Genomic DNA, 14,863 nt, shown 5'->3' with positions numbered 1-14,863 from the left:
GAAAACAAAACAAAACTGAGACAAAAAACATAATGAAAACCCCAAACCATTTATTTTTCTTTCCCCTTCACAATCTTGAAAAATGATACGTACGCTGGACATTGCCAGATTGGTTGTTCTGTTTTGTTTATAACATTTGCATTTTTTTCTTTTTCTTTTTTTTCGTTTTGTTATTTTTTAAAATAATTAAACTGAAAAAAATTAGCGTACAGTCAAAGATCATGAACATCATTAAAGACTCACTTGGAGATACGAAACAAGTAAGCCATGAAGTCTTCTGCTTTTGCAGAAAAGTTCAGTTGAGGAGGAGATCCGAAGGCTGTCAAGTCCGCCAACATGGAAATGCTGCATAGGCCTTCTTCGGAACGCTAAGTGTGCTTTATAATACAGTAGGGCAGAGTTTGGGGTCTCCAAGCAATGACTGAAAACTTCGCAGTCACAGCTGAAATGTATATTTTCCATATGGGTTTTAGCTCCCAATCTTGTAAGCTGTAACAGTTTGGTTCAGTTATAGCTCATTTAAGTATTTATATATTTATATATATATATAAATAAGTTTTTTTTTACACGTAATATTCCTTGTCCTTGTTTTTCTGTTTCTTGTGGCCGCTCTTTGTACTCTGCTGCTTCTCCTTCATGAGCGTGCCGTTGCTCTGGGCCGAGTTGCTGATGTAGTTCCTCGTCTCGTCCACCTGATAGGAACCCTCGTCCCTGTTCCTGTACTTGTACATGGCGTACAGGAGGATCAGGATGCAGAGGGCGGCAGCAGCCACAATGCCGACGACCATCCCCGTTGTGCTGCTCGACTCACGGACCACCTCTGAGGCCCCCGGAACCCGTCTGATTCCTGGCTCTGTGGGGTTTGCTGTGGGCACATTACGGAACATGGGGGAAGTTAATAGCGGGCTCTTCAGTTTTGTGCTGTCTAGCTCATAGGCAGTGGGCAACGGAAGCAAGACTATGTCAGGCTGGGGTTTGAGGTCACGGTTATTCATGTTGCCGGCTGGCAATTTGGGCACCATCCCAGTCGAGGACGAAGCTGTGGAGCGGATCAGCTCAGGGGACAAAGCTGTGGTAGTAGTCCTACCAGTTTCGGAGACTTTGTTAGGTCTAAAGTCCTTGGATTCCCACTTGGGTGCGTGTGCTTTGTAGCCACCTTCGAAGATTGAAGTGGAAAGACTCTTATCTGTTACCAAGGAGAAGGTGGTGTAAAAATCTTCATCATCAGTAGGGGGTAGGTTAGAGTCAAAGGTTTCCCCTGAGCCATACCCAGATATCACCAAGCCATCATCATCACAACCATCGCTGCCTTGGTCCGACAAGCAAGGTAACCCCGCCTCAGAGGTCATGGACAGGGAATCTTTGGTGGTCTCAATAATGGTGAGGAGGGGGCGGAAGGTAGTGGGAAGTGTAATGAAAGGTGCACGAGTAGCAATAGGAGGGATATCTAAAGGGTCTTCTACAAGAAGAGGGATAACTAATTCACCTCCTGGACAGAAAAGAAACAAAAAAATATGATTAGTACACCTTGAATACAGTGCAACATATTATGTTCAATTCACCCATCTCAAAGATGGTGGTGGGACTTAAAAGTGTCAAGCTAGGAGATTTTATGCTCTCTTCATTTATTTCTTTGAGCACATCTCTGGGGGCTTTCTGTGGCCTTCCCACCCACCTTGTTTATGTGTAGGAAAGACTAAGTCCATCCTCTTTTAAACTTGACAAAGGCAGGGCCCATGTGACTTGGTTTTTGAAGATACTCTCCAAGTGACTTGTTGAATTGAAACAGTATGTTTCTATCTGGTTCAATATTTAAAATTGTTTTTGGGCAAAATTGATGCTTAATTTTAATATTAGGTTTAACTCTGGTTTAGGCCACCCCAGCAGTCCTTGTTGTGGTGTTTTCTTCATTGCTGATGTGGAAAAGACAGAGAGAACTGGAAACTGTGTTTTGAAGTTTGCTTGCTCATTCCAAATCATTCTGCCTATGTCATTTTTACTCTGCTTTAACTGTTAAATGGAATTGGGAGGAACATTCTCATATAGCTATGTACATGAGCTTTTGCACCTTCTGTGTTTCACCCATATCTTGGGTGCTCCTGTGAACTCTGTACATGAGCAAGGACATGTGAGGAGTCAGAGTAAAATTTAGCCCTAAGTACTGTTGATTGATTTTTGTTTGATTTTTTTTTTAATATCAACTTAAATCATATACCTTTGGGCAACAGGCATTTTTAAACCTCCTTTATCAGGGGAAGGTGAAAAGGTAATTTCAGAACCTTAATAATGTACTTACCTTCAGCTTAATCATTTATGATTGGAGACAGACCTCAGGCTATAGTAATTTCTTAGCTTTCAGTAGGGGTCAAATGCTGGAATAAGAGGAGTCAATGGAAGTATTCATACTGAGTTAAGTAGAAATTAGCCTTGCAAGCAGAAAGCATCTTGTGTACATCTTGATACACTCATCAAGGAAGGCCAGTTTTGATGAAAGAGATGAGTAGGGCCTTTTACAAGAAGCCCTTAATTGGTCAAAAATTATGTGTCCTGTTAGTGCTGGTGCAGAACAATGAGGTAATAGGATGAATGGTCAATTGCTTACTGTATATGGGCTGCTTACCGTAAGGGTGGAAAATAAATTGTGTTAGCCTATGACTATAGATCTACGTGGTATTTTGTGGATGTTTGTGATCTGCCTCCTGCTTTTGTTAAGTTCAACGGGCACAAACAAGGAAGGTGATGTCTTTAAATTCATTTCTTTAGATGTTTTTGTGTCTTGCACATTCAATGGCTCAGCAATCTGAGGAAGCAGAGGACGCTCAGGTTCGGGGTTTGTGAAGACCCACAGCAGGCATAGAAGCCAACAGAAATGGCTATCTACACGACCTCATATCCCACAGGGGATATGCACAGCTTGCTGTTGTAGGTCAAGTATTAAAAGATCATGTTGTGACACAGAGGAACTGTTACCTGACTAGGACTGTGGATTTCTGAAAATAACCACAACTGAATGATAAACTCAAGGGGTTGTTCCTCATGGGACCTTTCTGGTTGTCCAATAAGGTCTTCAGGAGTCCACACATGGGTCTGGTTAAGATTTTACTTATTCATTTGAAAAGATCTCTATCCAACTTTCCCTTGCCAAAGCAAATGCAAAAAAGAGATCTGAGAGGCCCTCCCTCAAAAAAGTGGGCATGACAAATGTTGAGAGGTGCCACCTTGACTACTTTGTCCTTCACTTTCACCTCTGACTAATGAATCTTGATCTAGACAGAATGATTAGTAGGGTCACTGAGTTTCAGTGGTTTGCTAAGCAAAGGCCTAGTTCCACTTAAGTCTGTGCATTCTTGTTCTCGCCAGAGGAGAGTAAAGTAAGCCAGGGCAATAGATAGTCCCAGGCATTACTAGGCATGGCATAATTTTGAAAATGCAGTGGCCGTGGTCATCATATGCTAGAGCATCTGGGAAAACCTGTTTCCTAACTCCCAAGCAAAAAGAAATGCTTGAAATCACAAGCTAATATTCAGCAGAACTCATAAATTTTTGTTCCAATAAATGCATCATCTTCTACACATTTTTTCTCTCATGCTTTGGTATGGATTCAGGATTTTCTTCTTTTAATTTTTTTCTTCTGTCATGTATTCCATCTATTGTTAAAATAAAATTGGGATAATTCACACTCATGTGCTTTCTGAAGACAGAACCAAGTTAGACTTTTGGGGTGTGGTGGTGGTGTAAATGAGTAGGGGGATAGTATGAATGAATAAGCCAGAAAATGTTAACATGAAATCAAGGTACCATCTGAGTGGGGAATTTAAGTTTCTGAAAAGCACTCAAGGTCTGTTGAAAGGGCAAGTAGTCTTTTTAAGTAACATTAAGATCAGTGAAGCCACCACAATATAATACCATACAGCAGCAATTTTACTATGCCATCTGTGACTCACAACTGGAGTCATAAGTTTGGCAGCTTTTAATTGCCCATCGAAAGAATCTGAAGTGCCTTTATTATTATTTTTTAAAAAAATCTATTGTGCCTACACATGGATTGGGGTTTCCCGCTGATTTGTCACTACCCAAAACCTGTGTGAAAACCAACTTTTCTCCCTGGGAGAAATCACCTAGGCTTTGCAGTCAGCTGCTTGGATGTGGCCCCTCCTCATCTCAAGGACAAAAAGACCTTCCAAAAAGCAGCACTCGCATTGTAAGAGCAACTCACATTTAAGTGTGATATATTATTCAGGGATTATTTTCCTTTTATCTTGAAATTAATGTTCACAGTCAGGGCTCCAGCATAGCAGGATGGTGGGAAGGGCAGCAGCCTTTATGATTAATGGCCAGGTGTGTGCAAGAGTGTACACTTATCTTTAGAAATGCATGTATTTGTTTGAAAAAGGTAATATCTTCTGAGATTACCTTTTTCAAAGAGATAAATGCGAATCTGAAGATATTTATGCAAGGCCTCATGCAGGGTATGTAGGGACAGGAGATTCAGTGTGCTGTCAGCAGAGAAGAAGGGGGGAGAGTACAGGTAAAGAAGCTTTTCAGGATGAAGGTGGCACCCTTGTTGCCTGCAGAAATTAACGTTAATGTTTGGGGCATTAAGAATCCAAAGAACAGTTCCAAGCAACCCCAATGGACTTGCTCCCATTTTCTCTTCTGAAAACAGTTATCTCTTGTTTTAGGAGCAATTGCTTGACGAGATTTGTCTAGAATGAGATACTGAAATTCATACCTGCAAATTCACTATACAAGCACAATTTTGGATTTACAGGATTTACAGGATTTTCTGCCTAAGTGCTGCTGAGAACTTAGGCAGAAACCAATGGTGTAGCTAGAGGTGGTGCAAAATCTTAAGTTTTGCAAGGAGCTTCACTGCAGCATGCAAGGGGCACACGGTGGTGAGGCTCCCTGAAAAACAGGGCTTTGCACCTCCTCTAGCTATGTCATTGGTGGAAATTTGATTCTCATGCTTCTCATATCTTCTTGAGCGCTAGTGTGAGTTCCTAGTATGCATAGCACATCTTCCCTCTTAGCACCACAGTTTGCCGTACTGGTTAGCTGTGTCTTGCTCACAGATGACCAAGGTATAGATAATTTGGTGAGTATTAACTAGTAATTACATTGAACTTTAAGGTACCTAATTTCATAAATAATTGAGTAGGAACTGTATTGTTTTCATAATTAGGTATTGCTGTGTGCTCTATTTGTGTGGATTTTTGAATTTTGGAGGTGAATTTTCTGGGCTTGGGAACAAATCAGAAATGATAACATGGGATTCTGTGGGAAAACATTTTTGCTCTATAAGTTTCCCAGCCCCATCCTACCTAAATCTCTGTGCAGCACTAGCGCAGGCTACGCTGCACCCTGCGAGGGATTTTTTGGCTGCTGGAATTCTTCGTAGGAAAAGGGGACATTTGTCTCTTTGCCCCAGAATAAGCCCCAGCAACTGCAATGGGTCGATTCAGACCTGCGCCAGCGATATCGCTGGCGCAAATCTGAGTTGATCCATGAAGGTGAATCAGGACCCCGAAGGGTGGTGGGATTCTGATGTGCCGCCACTGAACCCGCCCCCTCCTGGGCCTGATCCACCCATCCCACCCCATTTAACCCCCTCCCTGCCCTTTCCCTGCTCCCATGCTTGGCTTACCTGCTCTGATGGGCCTTCATCACTTTGCCGGAGCCCGTGGGAAGGCTCCAGCCTTCCCACTGATGTGCCAAATTTCTGCACTGCTGCAAAGCGCTTTATGGCACTTTTGTGGCTGCCAGCATTGGTGGAACACACTTCTGCCAACACATCCTTTAGTTCTGAGATGCTGGGCAAACAACTTCCCAGATTGTCCCTGTCCCCTGATTGAGGGGGACTTGGTGTGGTGCCCAGGTGGAATGCTCGGATGCAATCTGGATGAGGACAGCATTCCCAGCGCACTGCTCAAAACTACAGGTTTCTTATTTGGATTAAATGGTGATAAGAGCTAATCTTATTTGGATCAAATGGAGATTTTTGCTTTTCTTGAGGCAAAGGGAAACACCAATTCTTTTGGGGAGAATGAGTTATGGTATATAAATATTCTTAATATATGTTTCAAGATCTTCAAGATGAGAAGAAGGCATAAATAAGGTCTACCTATACTCTGCAATCTAATCTATTCCCTTTCCCATCTGGTTTGTACTCCATGCAGAAAAATACATTTGTTGAAATTATTGAAATGATTTGTGCTGACAACAGAGTGGTTGGCAACCTTCAGTCTCGAAAGACTAGTTCAAATAGCTTTAGCTGCATTAGTGATGCCAAATCAGCTTCTAACTGGACAGATAAGAACGCAAAAGATATAATGAGCATCTGCTCTGAGAGGATTGAGGTCTACCTGGTGGGAAGCAACAGTCCAGGAAAACACAAAAATTCAAGATTGCTGTGGCATTTCTTTCTGTTGCTTTGCTTGGAATCAGCACTTAGCACTCCATGCAACTTAGTAATTCAAAATCTGGGACAAATACTTGTTTGATGGGGTTGCGTTTGCCTTTAAATTAGGAAGATCACTGGGGACATCAAGAGTCTGCTTTGGTCGTGAAGACTGCTCCACATTTTGCTTTATGGGTGTATTTATAGATATACGTATAATTCATACCTCTGGGGGTTGACCTCCAGAACGGGCCCTCTGGCACTGGAAAGATAGAATACTGGAAATTTAATAAGAACCTTCCTGAACTGTGTGAATGTGGTGGGCGAGTCATGAATGTCTAGGGCATCAAGTGGCCAAATGCAGGAAGGAAGCACTGTTGTCTCCACTGATCATTTTTATGAGAGTGACTGTTTCACTGGTTTGCCGGTCATGAAAGAAACATGGGACCCCAAAAAATCGCATTGAAAAAAAATTCCTGAAAGGATCTTCTTCGAAGTCTCCTGATTAATATAAAGAGATGGCACCACATTCCCTCTGCTTCTTCTGGGTGTGGTAGAAAGGCTTTCAGTGCCAGCCAATAAAACCCAGCACCGTGCATCTTCATTCGCAGGCATTTGAACTGCAACTTCTAAAGACTCTCATTTGCATTTTATGTTTATTCACTTGCACTGCATCTCAGGTGCACTTTTAGGGGGAAATATTCTGAAAGCACTACAAACAGGCCCCCCTCATTCTCTGCCCTCCTCCAAGTTCGTGCTTGCACTCTTCCCTACCACATCCTTGGGGAACAAGAAAAGACAGAGGATTTTAAAATTTCTTTCTGAGGTTTGCTTCTTTGTCAGTTCATCGCGGGTGAAGAGGAGAAAATATTCAAGCCTTAGTCCTTGAGCTGCTGGAAACCTGATGAGGATGCCCAAACAGCTGAATATTTTTAATTTTTTTTTGTCTCACCTTCTTTCTAGCTGGTTTAATTGAAACTGACAAGCAATACCACAAGGAAGGGATATTTCCTCCATTGTGGAAAACCTTGCCTTGCTGCCTGATGGATTTCAGGTCCCTTGGTTACCTTTTAGGAAGGTGATTGTCTCCGCATAAATTCTACAAGATCACATTCATTTCACAGGTGCTGAATGAAAAGTGAACTTTTGAGAGACCTGTATGGGAGCAAAGAATTCTGGTAGTTTAATCTACTTCAGAGGCCACAGAGATGCATCTCTCATCCCAAGTCTGTTAGCAAAAGAAAAGTGGAAGCTTATATAAACACAGGTGAGGGAGGTTTGTCTTTCTCGAGCCTAGAGATGATGCAATCTGTCTTGTTATATCCATGAAGTACTTCATTTTTGCATTCCATTGTCTTGGCTATCCGCAAGAAATTCTGCAAGACAGGTTGCAATCTTATGGGTGACCTGTGTTGCCAGAACTCATGTCCTGAAGTGCAGGGCACTTTCTGACAGAATGAAATCTGGGCTGCTGTTATGTGCTTCTGGATCACTTGCTGCAAATGGCAAGAGATGCTGTGTGTACCACAGTGGATCTAGAAGGCTCTGCAGGATCAGTAATTTGGTGGTGAGGGCAGGAAGGGGAGTTTGAGAGCATTCCATGGTGGTTTAAAGTAGGGCAGAGGGTGGGGAGTGGATCTTGGCAGAAAGGTCTTGGAGGATCTTGGCAGTAGTTGCAGACACAAGATCCTATTCCCCATTTTTTGGCCCATCTGGTCTCTCTTTGGACTTACACCAGCAAAACAGATGGCATGTGTCCAAGGAGATCCACAGGCGATCAGGCAGCCTACTGAGGGGTAAGTTAAAAAAAAATGGATGGGGAGGTGGGAGCAATGGGGAGCAAGGAGACTGTGGGAGGAGGCAGATCCAGTGGTGATAGTGCACACCAGATTCTATCCTCCTTACTCACAGCTTCCACCCCCTTCTGAGACTTGTGTCAGCAAAATCCCTGGTGCAAGTCTGAGGAACTCCAGTATGGGATGGCATACTCCCCCTTCCCCGCATGATAGAATTGGGCCATGAGACACGCAACACAATACCCAAATCCATTGCCCTCTTTTGATATTTAAGTTTAGTGGTTGCTCCCAGCTTCAAAGTTTGTATAACAGGGTGGGTGGAGAACAAGAGGTGCATCTTATCCTGTTATACTATTCTGCCCCTTTCCCCATGATTTATTGGGTTGCTATAATTGCTAATTGTACGTGCTAATTTGAATGTCTTTAAAGGTGGACTGGCTTGGAAAAGTAATCAGATGAATCAGTGGTAGATCACATGCTTTAGGGCTTGTTTAGGGCTTGCCTTGTGCAGAAGCAGCAGATAGCAGAAGCAGAAGTTCAGATAACTTGCCCCCAAGTAAACAGGATGCTACTAACTTCATCTGGGGCAAATTAAGCCTTGTGTATGGGTTGGGGGGCATCAGCGTGGAGGAAAATCAGGTTTTGAAAATAGTAATATTATTTTGGAGGATTTTTTCACACATACTGTAAGCAGAATGATAGAAGCAGAAGTTTCTGCCACAGCAGTGATTCTCAAACTGTGGGTCGGGACCCACTAGGTGGTTGCAAAACAATTTCAGGTGGGTCCCCATTCATTTAAATATTTTATTTTTAATATATTAGACTTGCTCCCATGACGTGACTGCATTGGAGAAATGTTACAGATCTGTACTCTTAAGAACAGTAACAACAGGTTGGGGCTTACTCCTAGGTATGTGTCGGTAGGATTGCGGCCTAGGACTATTAAAATTGTTTTCCTGTTTTATGATGTCACTTCCAATAATGACATCACTTCCAGTGAGTCCTGACTGATCCTCATTCTAAAAAGTGGGTCCCGGTGCTAAAAGTGTGAGAACCACTGTGCCACAGGTATTCCATCTACCATAGCTGTGGTAGTTCAGGATGGATTTGTCATTCGTGTGAAACATCTAGATAATATTAGCCTGGGGGGCTACATTGAAAATGTTGTTGACTTTGATCTGTTCTTCTTAACCAAACAAAATTCTCCTGACTATATGCTCTCTCTCTCTCTCTCTCTCTCTCTCTCTCTCTCTCTCTCTCTCTCTCTCTCTTTCTTGTACTTTATGTTTATTGATTACAGTTTACTGACTGATGTGAATTCCCTTTTCCAGTGGATTCCCTTTGCCACAGGATGTGGTGATGGCATCTGGCCTAGATGCCTTTAAAAGGGGATTGGACAAATTTCTGGAGGAGAAATCCATCATGGGTTACAAACCATGATGTGTATGTGCAACCCCCTGATTTTAGAAATGAGCTACGTCAGAATGCCAGATGCAAGGGAGGACTAGATGCAAGGGAGGGCACCAGGATGCAGGTCTCTTGTTGTCTTGTGTGCTCTCTGGGGCATTTGGTGGGCCGCTGTGAGATACAGGAAGCTGGACTAGATGGGCCTATGGCCTGCATTGCTATAGTTCTGACCCTTTTAAAAATCCATCTGCTGTGAATGAAAAATATTTATAGGACAGATACCTGAACCAAGAGAGCTGGTAAATGTTATAGTGATGAAAGATATTATTGTTTGATCTTTCACTGTCATGATTTTGAATAGCTTCACAAAACTTTAGAACAGTACACTTGAGAGTATCTTCTTGACCAAAATAGAAGGGATATGATCAGCAATGAAATTTAGAACATTGGGGAGGTCTTTCTGCATTTACTGTATATGGCAATGGAGTAAGATCTCTGAATTCTTTTTGCCAGATATAAAAGGAATTAGCTGGAATTGTGTCAACTCTTGCAGGATATACTCTACCCACAATACTGGGATGGATACAGATTGTAAAAGAAAGATTCTGCATGAGAGGGACTGGTGAATGGAAAACTACCATTGCTCCCTCTTTTCTTCTCCCTCCTATGAAGAGTACAATCACGTAATTATCAGCAAAATGAACTGTATGTAGAGCACAGGAGCAACCATCTTGCATTAAAACAACCATTAAAACAACCATCTTGCAAAAAAAAAAAAATCAAATTAGGAAATACGTGTTCACAAACAAAAATAACGATATACTGAAAAATAATAACATTCACAGCAAAGGTTAAAACGCTGAACTAAAAGCAACAACAAGTCATTCGCTTTACAGTACTACGAAAAAAGGAAAAGGAAGAGAGAAAACCCAAGTAACTAAAAACGTCAATCATACACCAAAGAAACCCAAAGCATAATTTCTTTAAAAAAAAAATATTAAATATACATACAAATAGAAGAAAGCATACCATGTCGATTTCATATTGTCAACTTACATCAACAAATTGCCCGCATGTTTTTTGGCATGAAAGAAAAATTTACAAAAGAAAGTTGTGTAAGAATGCTCTTGGACAAGCAGAATTGCCACATTCGTGAAACTTTTGCTTTCTTTTTTTTTTAAATTTTGCTGTTGTTGTTTTTTTCCTTTTTTTTAAAAAAAACTTTTTTTTATCAAAATGTGTATTATTTTCATTGTTTTTAAATATAATAATTATTTACGACAAAGGGGTGATACAGGGAGGCAACAACACATACATCCACACCACATAACATGAAAAGAAAAAAAAATAATCCTGCACTGTAACAAATTGGAACTTTTTTCCTTCTGTGTCTTGTTCTTGTAAATTTGGAAATTTGCTTTTTTCTTACAGTAATTCTTGTATTTTAATTTTTTTTTAAATTAAAAACAAAACTGTACACCTTATCGTTATCAAATTTGTGTTTGATTGTTTCCATCTCACAGATCAGAGACACAATTCCCCAACCACTGCTCACATGCAATGCCCACATCTATGGAACTTACACAAAAGCAGTGCTCAGTGGATCACACCCTTAATGGTGTCTGAGAATCAATTTGTTTGCCTTTTTATATCTCTTTCTTTTTTTAATCGATTGGCTATATAGATACATAATTTTTTTTAAAAAAAACATTTTTGTTTCTTTTTTCCTAGAATTTGGAGTGTGTGTATTTTAAGGAATGGATGACTGCACATAAAATTTTAAACGATGCTAAAGAAAGGGTGGGTGGGAGGGAGAGTGAGGGGAGACTTATGGGAAGAAAAGATGCCTTGGGTGGATGGAGTGGGAGTGTACGGTCTATGAGTGTACTACACAGATGAAGATGATGGGAGTGAACGTGTAAGTCAGTTGCCATGTCCATGTAAGTGCGGAACGGAGTGATCTAGCAGCATTAGAGCTTCTGGCTGTAAGGAAGGGATGGGCAATATACAAAAACAAATGAGCATATTCATGCCCATCAACAAAAAGAAAGAACAGAACTCTAACATTGACAATCTCACAAACCCTAAGCTGCAACTTCTTCAACATGCAAATTACAAAAAAATTACTCAGAAATATAATAATAATAATAATTAATTACAGTTTCATTAACGTTCTCAAATGATAAGAACAGTTCAAACTTTTTCCCTACTTAAAAAAAGCAGTAAAGTATACAAACTAATAATAATCAGAGATTAAAAAAGGAAAACAAGGAAACTAGATTTTATGCATAGGAATCGGAGCAACTTCAATTGCAGCTCTGACCAGCCTCATCTTCCAATCATGATCTTGGCCTGAATCAAGTAAACAGTTGCTTATCTGAGTATTAGGCAGCAGCAAGGGACTTACCTGGAAGTAAGTCCCACTGAGCTCAATGGAGCTTACTTCTGAGTAGATATGCTGAGGCTTGCATTCAGTTTGCGAAATGAGACTTCCCAGTGTATGCAGTCAGGATCATTTAAAAAACAGAGAACTTTTACAGTGTGTTTATGATTTCTCCCCCATCACCAGTCTAATAGGCTTTAAAATAATTCATTTTATAAGTGTGCTTTTTACCCTTTTTGGGGGGGGGGGGGGATAAGGCTGTAAGATGCTGCAATTGAGGTAGTCCCTATTTTAAAGAGGGGAAGGTATAGGGGGGGAAAAAATTCAGAAAACAATTTAATAATGTTTATGTTATTAGATTGGAACAAACCAAATCTAAGATAGAAATCCAACAGTTGAAAGAAAAGACATCAAAATAGGCATACTTAAAAAAAAAAAAGAGAGGAAAAAAAAAGAGCACTTTATTCCCAGCAAGAAGGGAGAACAACTGTTTGGGTTTTAATATTTTTTTGATTGTTGGTAAAGAAAAAGAAAAATATTCCACACACTTTCAAAGATGAACAAACCAGATGCACACACCAAAAAGGAACAGACAAAGCAGTCTAGGGACACTTTTATCATTTGGAATTCTTTTTTTCCCCCCTTCTTCTTCTTACAATTTTAAGTCCCATTTCTTTTAATCAAGGCAATTGGCAGGAAAAAGGCCACTAAAAACCACCCCCTCCCTTTTACACTTGCTTTTTTTTTAAATTTAAAAAAAGCTAGTTTTCATTACTTCTTTTAAAGAAAAATAAATAAATATGAGGGGGGAGCGTGCAGTCTGGATGTACGTCATAAATAGACATAGGAAAAGATATAAGAAATTGGCTGAGATTGACAAATGGGTTATAAAATAGCTTTGTTTTATTGTAGGATGTTAATAATAATGCATGCTTAAAGTAAGTTGCATTTAGGGAAAGTAGAAGAAACAAAACAGCAAGCTGGGACTGGGGGGAGAGGGGAGGGAGAAGGGAAGTTAGCAAAGGAGGCAATTCAAGGCAAAGGACACTTGGTATGTCATCTCATGGCTTTCCAGTAGGGGCAAGGTACATTCCAGAGCGCTTTGGGCAGAGATAATAAGGGCAAACAAGGAGGATGGAAGCTGAAGGAAGGAACTGGGAAATCCATTTGCAACTCTTTATAACACTAGAGTTGGGGATCAATTGCATATGACATGACCCTACAGTCCATGAACTCCATTACCTGATCTTTATCAATAAGCAACAGCACTGACTTTTGAATGACTGGTCCCATGGGGTTGATAACGTATAATCATTAAAAAAAATATGCAAAGGACTTTTGTAATTCAGTGGTGAATACAGCTCTGTCCTATGCATGCTGTGTAGAAAACAGAGAAAGGTGGTACTGTCAGTTCTCTTTATATGCGAACTCGCTATCTGTGAATCCACATGCAAGGGGAAGAATTGCTACCTACCTCTCATTATCTGTGCCTCCATTCTCATTACCGGCTATTCAGAGACCTTCTGGAGGCTGCAGGGATGTTCAAAATGGCACCACAGCCCCTTCCGTCCACCATTTTTAAGGGGACTATGCTGTCAAGGGCGCCATTCTGAAGGTCCCTGCAGCCGCTGGAAGGTCTCTGAAGCATTTAGAAACCATCTTGCACTTCCTGCTGCACTCTGCAGGCTTCCTGAAGGTCTCCACTGGATTCTTCTGATGGCAGGTAAGGTACCCCTTCCCCCTCATGGTACACCTTGCACCTAACCCCATTGATCCCATAAGATCAATGGTTTGTTATCTGTGAATTTGCTATCCGCTAGGGTTTCTAGGACCCTAACCCTAGGGCTAGTGTAAGTAAATGCAGTAACAGTAACAGTAAGAAGTAAAACCGGAAGGCCATGTTATCCCTTGATGCCAAGTTCCTCCATTTACACTGGAGTGGCGTCTCCCTTAAAAGGTAATGGGCATATTATTTACTGGGACAACATAAAGTAAAGGAGCATTTGCATCACACTGAATCATGCATTAGTCTCAATAACAGTTTGCCTGACAATACAAGAACATTCCTGTAGGATTCTGATTTGGACCAGAGTCCAGATACAAGTAATGCTACAGAAATGTCACAGAATAAGGACTTCATGGTTTAATCTTCTGCATGTTATAAGGAGATGCTATTAATCATAAAGATCTTAATAAGTCATTAGGTTTTGCTGATATTAGAAACCAGTGGAGGTCAGTAGTCATTGAATACGGAATTCAAAGAACTCTGGTTCCTGGGTACTCCTCGTAGCATGACCAGCAGTGCTTTCAGACCCCACTGGGAAAGCAAGGGCAATTGCCAAGAGTATGAATGTAAAATCCACCACGCAGAAATACATAAACAATAAGTCTCTTGATATATTCTTGGACAGCTCACTGAAAAAGTATCCCAGGCTGATCAGGAATAGGAGTGGATAAGACTCCCCAAGTCCCACATCCATGGAACACCATAAGGCAGGGTTTGAGGGAGCTTTACTCCTTCAGTAAGTTCTTGTGTAGGAGGGGCTAGGGCAGCGGGGGGGGCGAGGGGGGTGCTTGTGCCTTACTTTGTATGATGCTGGGCTGCAGCAGGCTGCAGGAGGTGCGGGGAGCCCTATGTAGCCCTGCACAGCACTTCCCGACGCTTGGAATCTGCAAAAGAAGCGGGCGCAAAGCGCCTCCTGCAAAACAGAAGTGCTTTGCGCCCGCTTCTTTTGCAGGTTCCGAGCGTCGGGAGCGCTGTAATGGGCTGCCTGCACCTCCTGCAGCCTGCTGCAGCCCAGCATCATGCACAGTAAGGTACAAGCACCCCCCCTCGCCCCCCTTTGCGAAGCAGTCCTGGGGTTCGCGTTGCTGCCT

General features: G+C 41.5%; 1 protein-coding gene across 13 annotated transcripts in view; it reads right to left on the bottom strand.

Annotated features, from left to right (window-relative positions):
- Positions 1-563: 563 nt before the first annotated feature.
- NRXN3 (neurexin 3) overlaps positions 564-14,863 on the bottom strand; it is a 1,424,661-nt gene continuing 1,410,361 nt past the window's right edge. For 11 of the 13 annotated variants that reach the window (XM_066627886.1, XM_066627903.1, XM_066627913.1 and 8 more), the window contains one exon: positions 564-865. In XM_066627886.1, the coding sequence (XP_066483983.1) occupies positions 564-865 (302 nt within the window). Of the gene's footprint in view, positions 1,187-14,863 lie in introns of all 13 variants that reach the window. The other 2 variants (XM_066627867.1, XM_066627878.1) reach the window with 1 other exon arrangement.

This window comes from Tiliqua scincoides, chromosome 1 (assembly GCF_035046505.1).
Source record: "Tiliqua scincoides isolate rTilSci1 chromosome 1, rTilSci1.hap2, whole genome shotgun sequence".
Lineage (NCBI taxonomy): Eukaryota > Metazoa > Chordata > Lepidosauria > Squamata > Scincidae > Tiliqua > Tiliqua scincoides.
The sequence above is the reverse complement of the archived record's forward strand: the minus strand, read 5'-3'. Positions and strand labels throughout refer to the sequence as shown.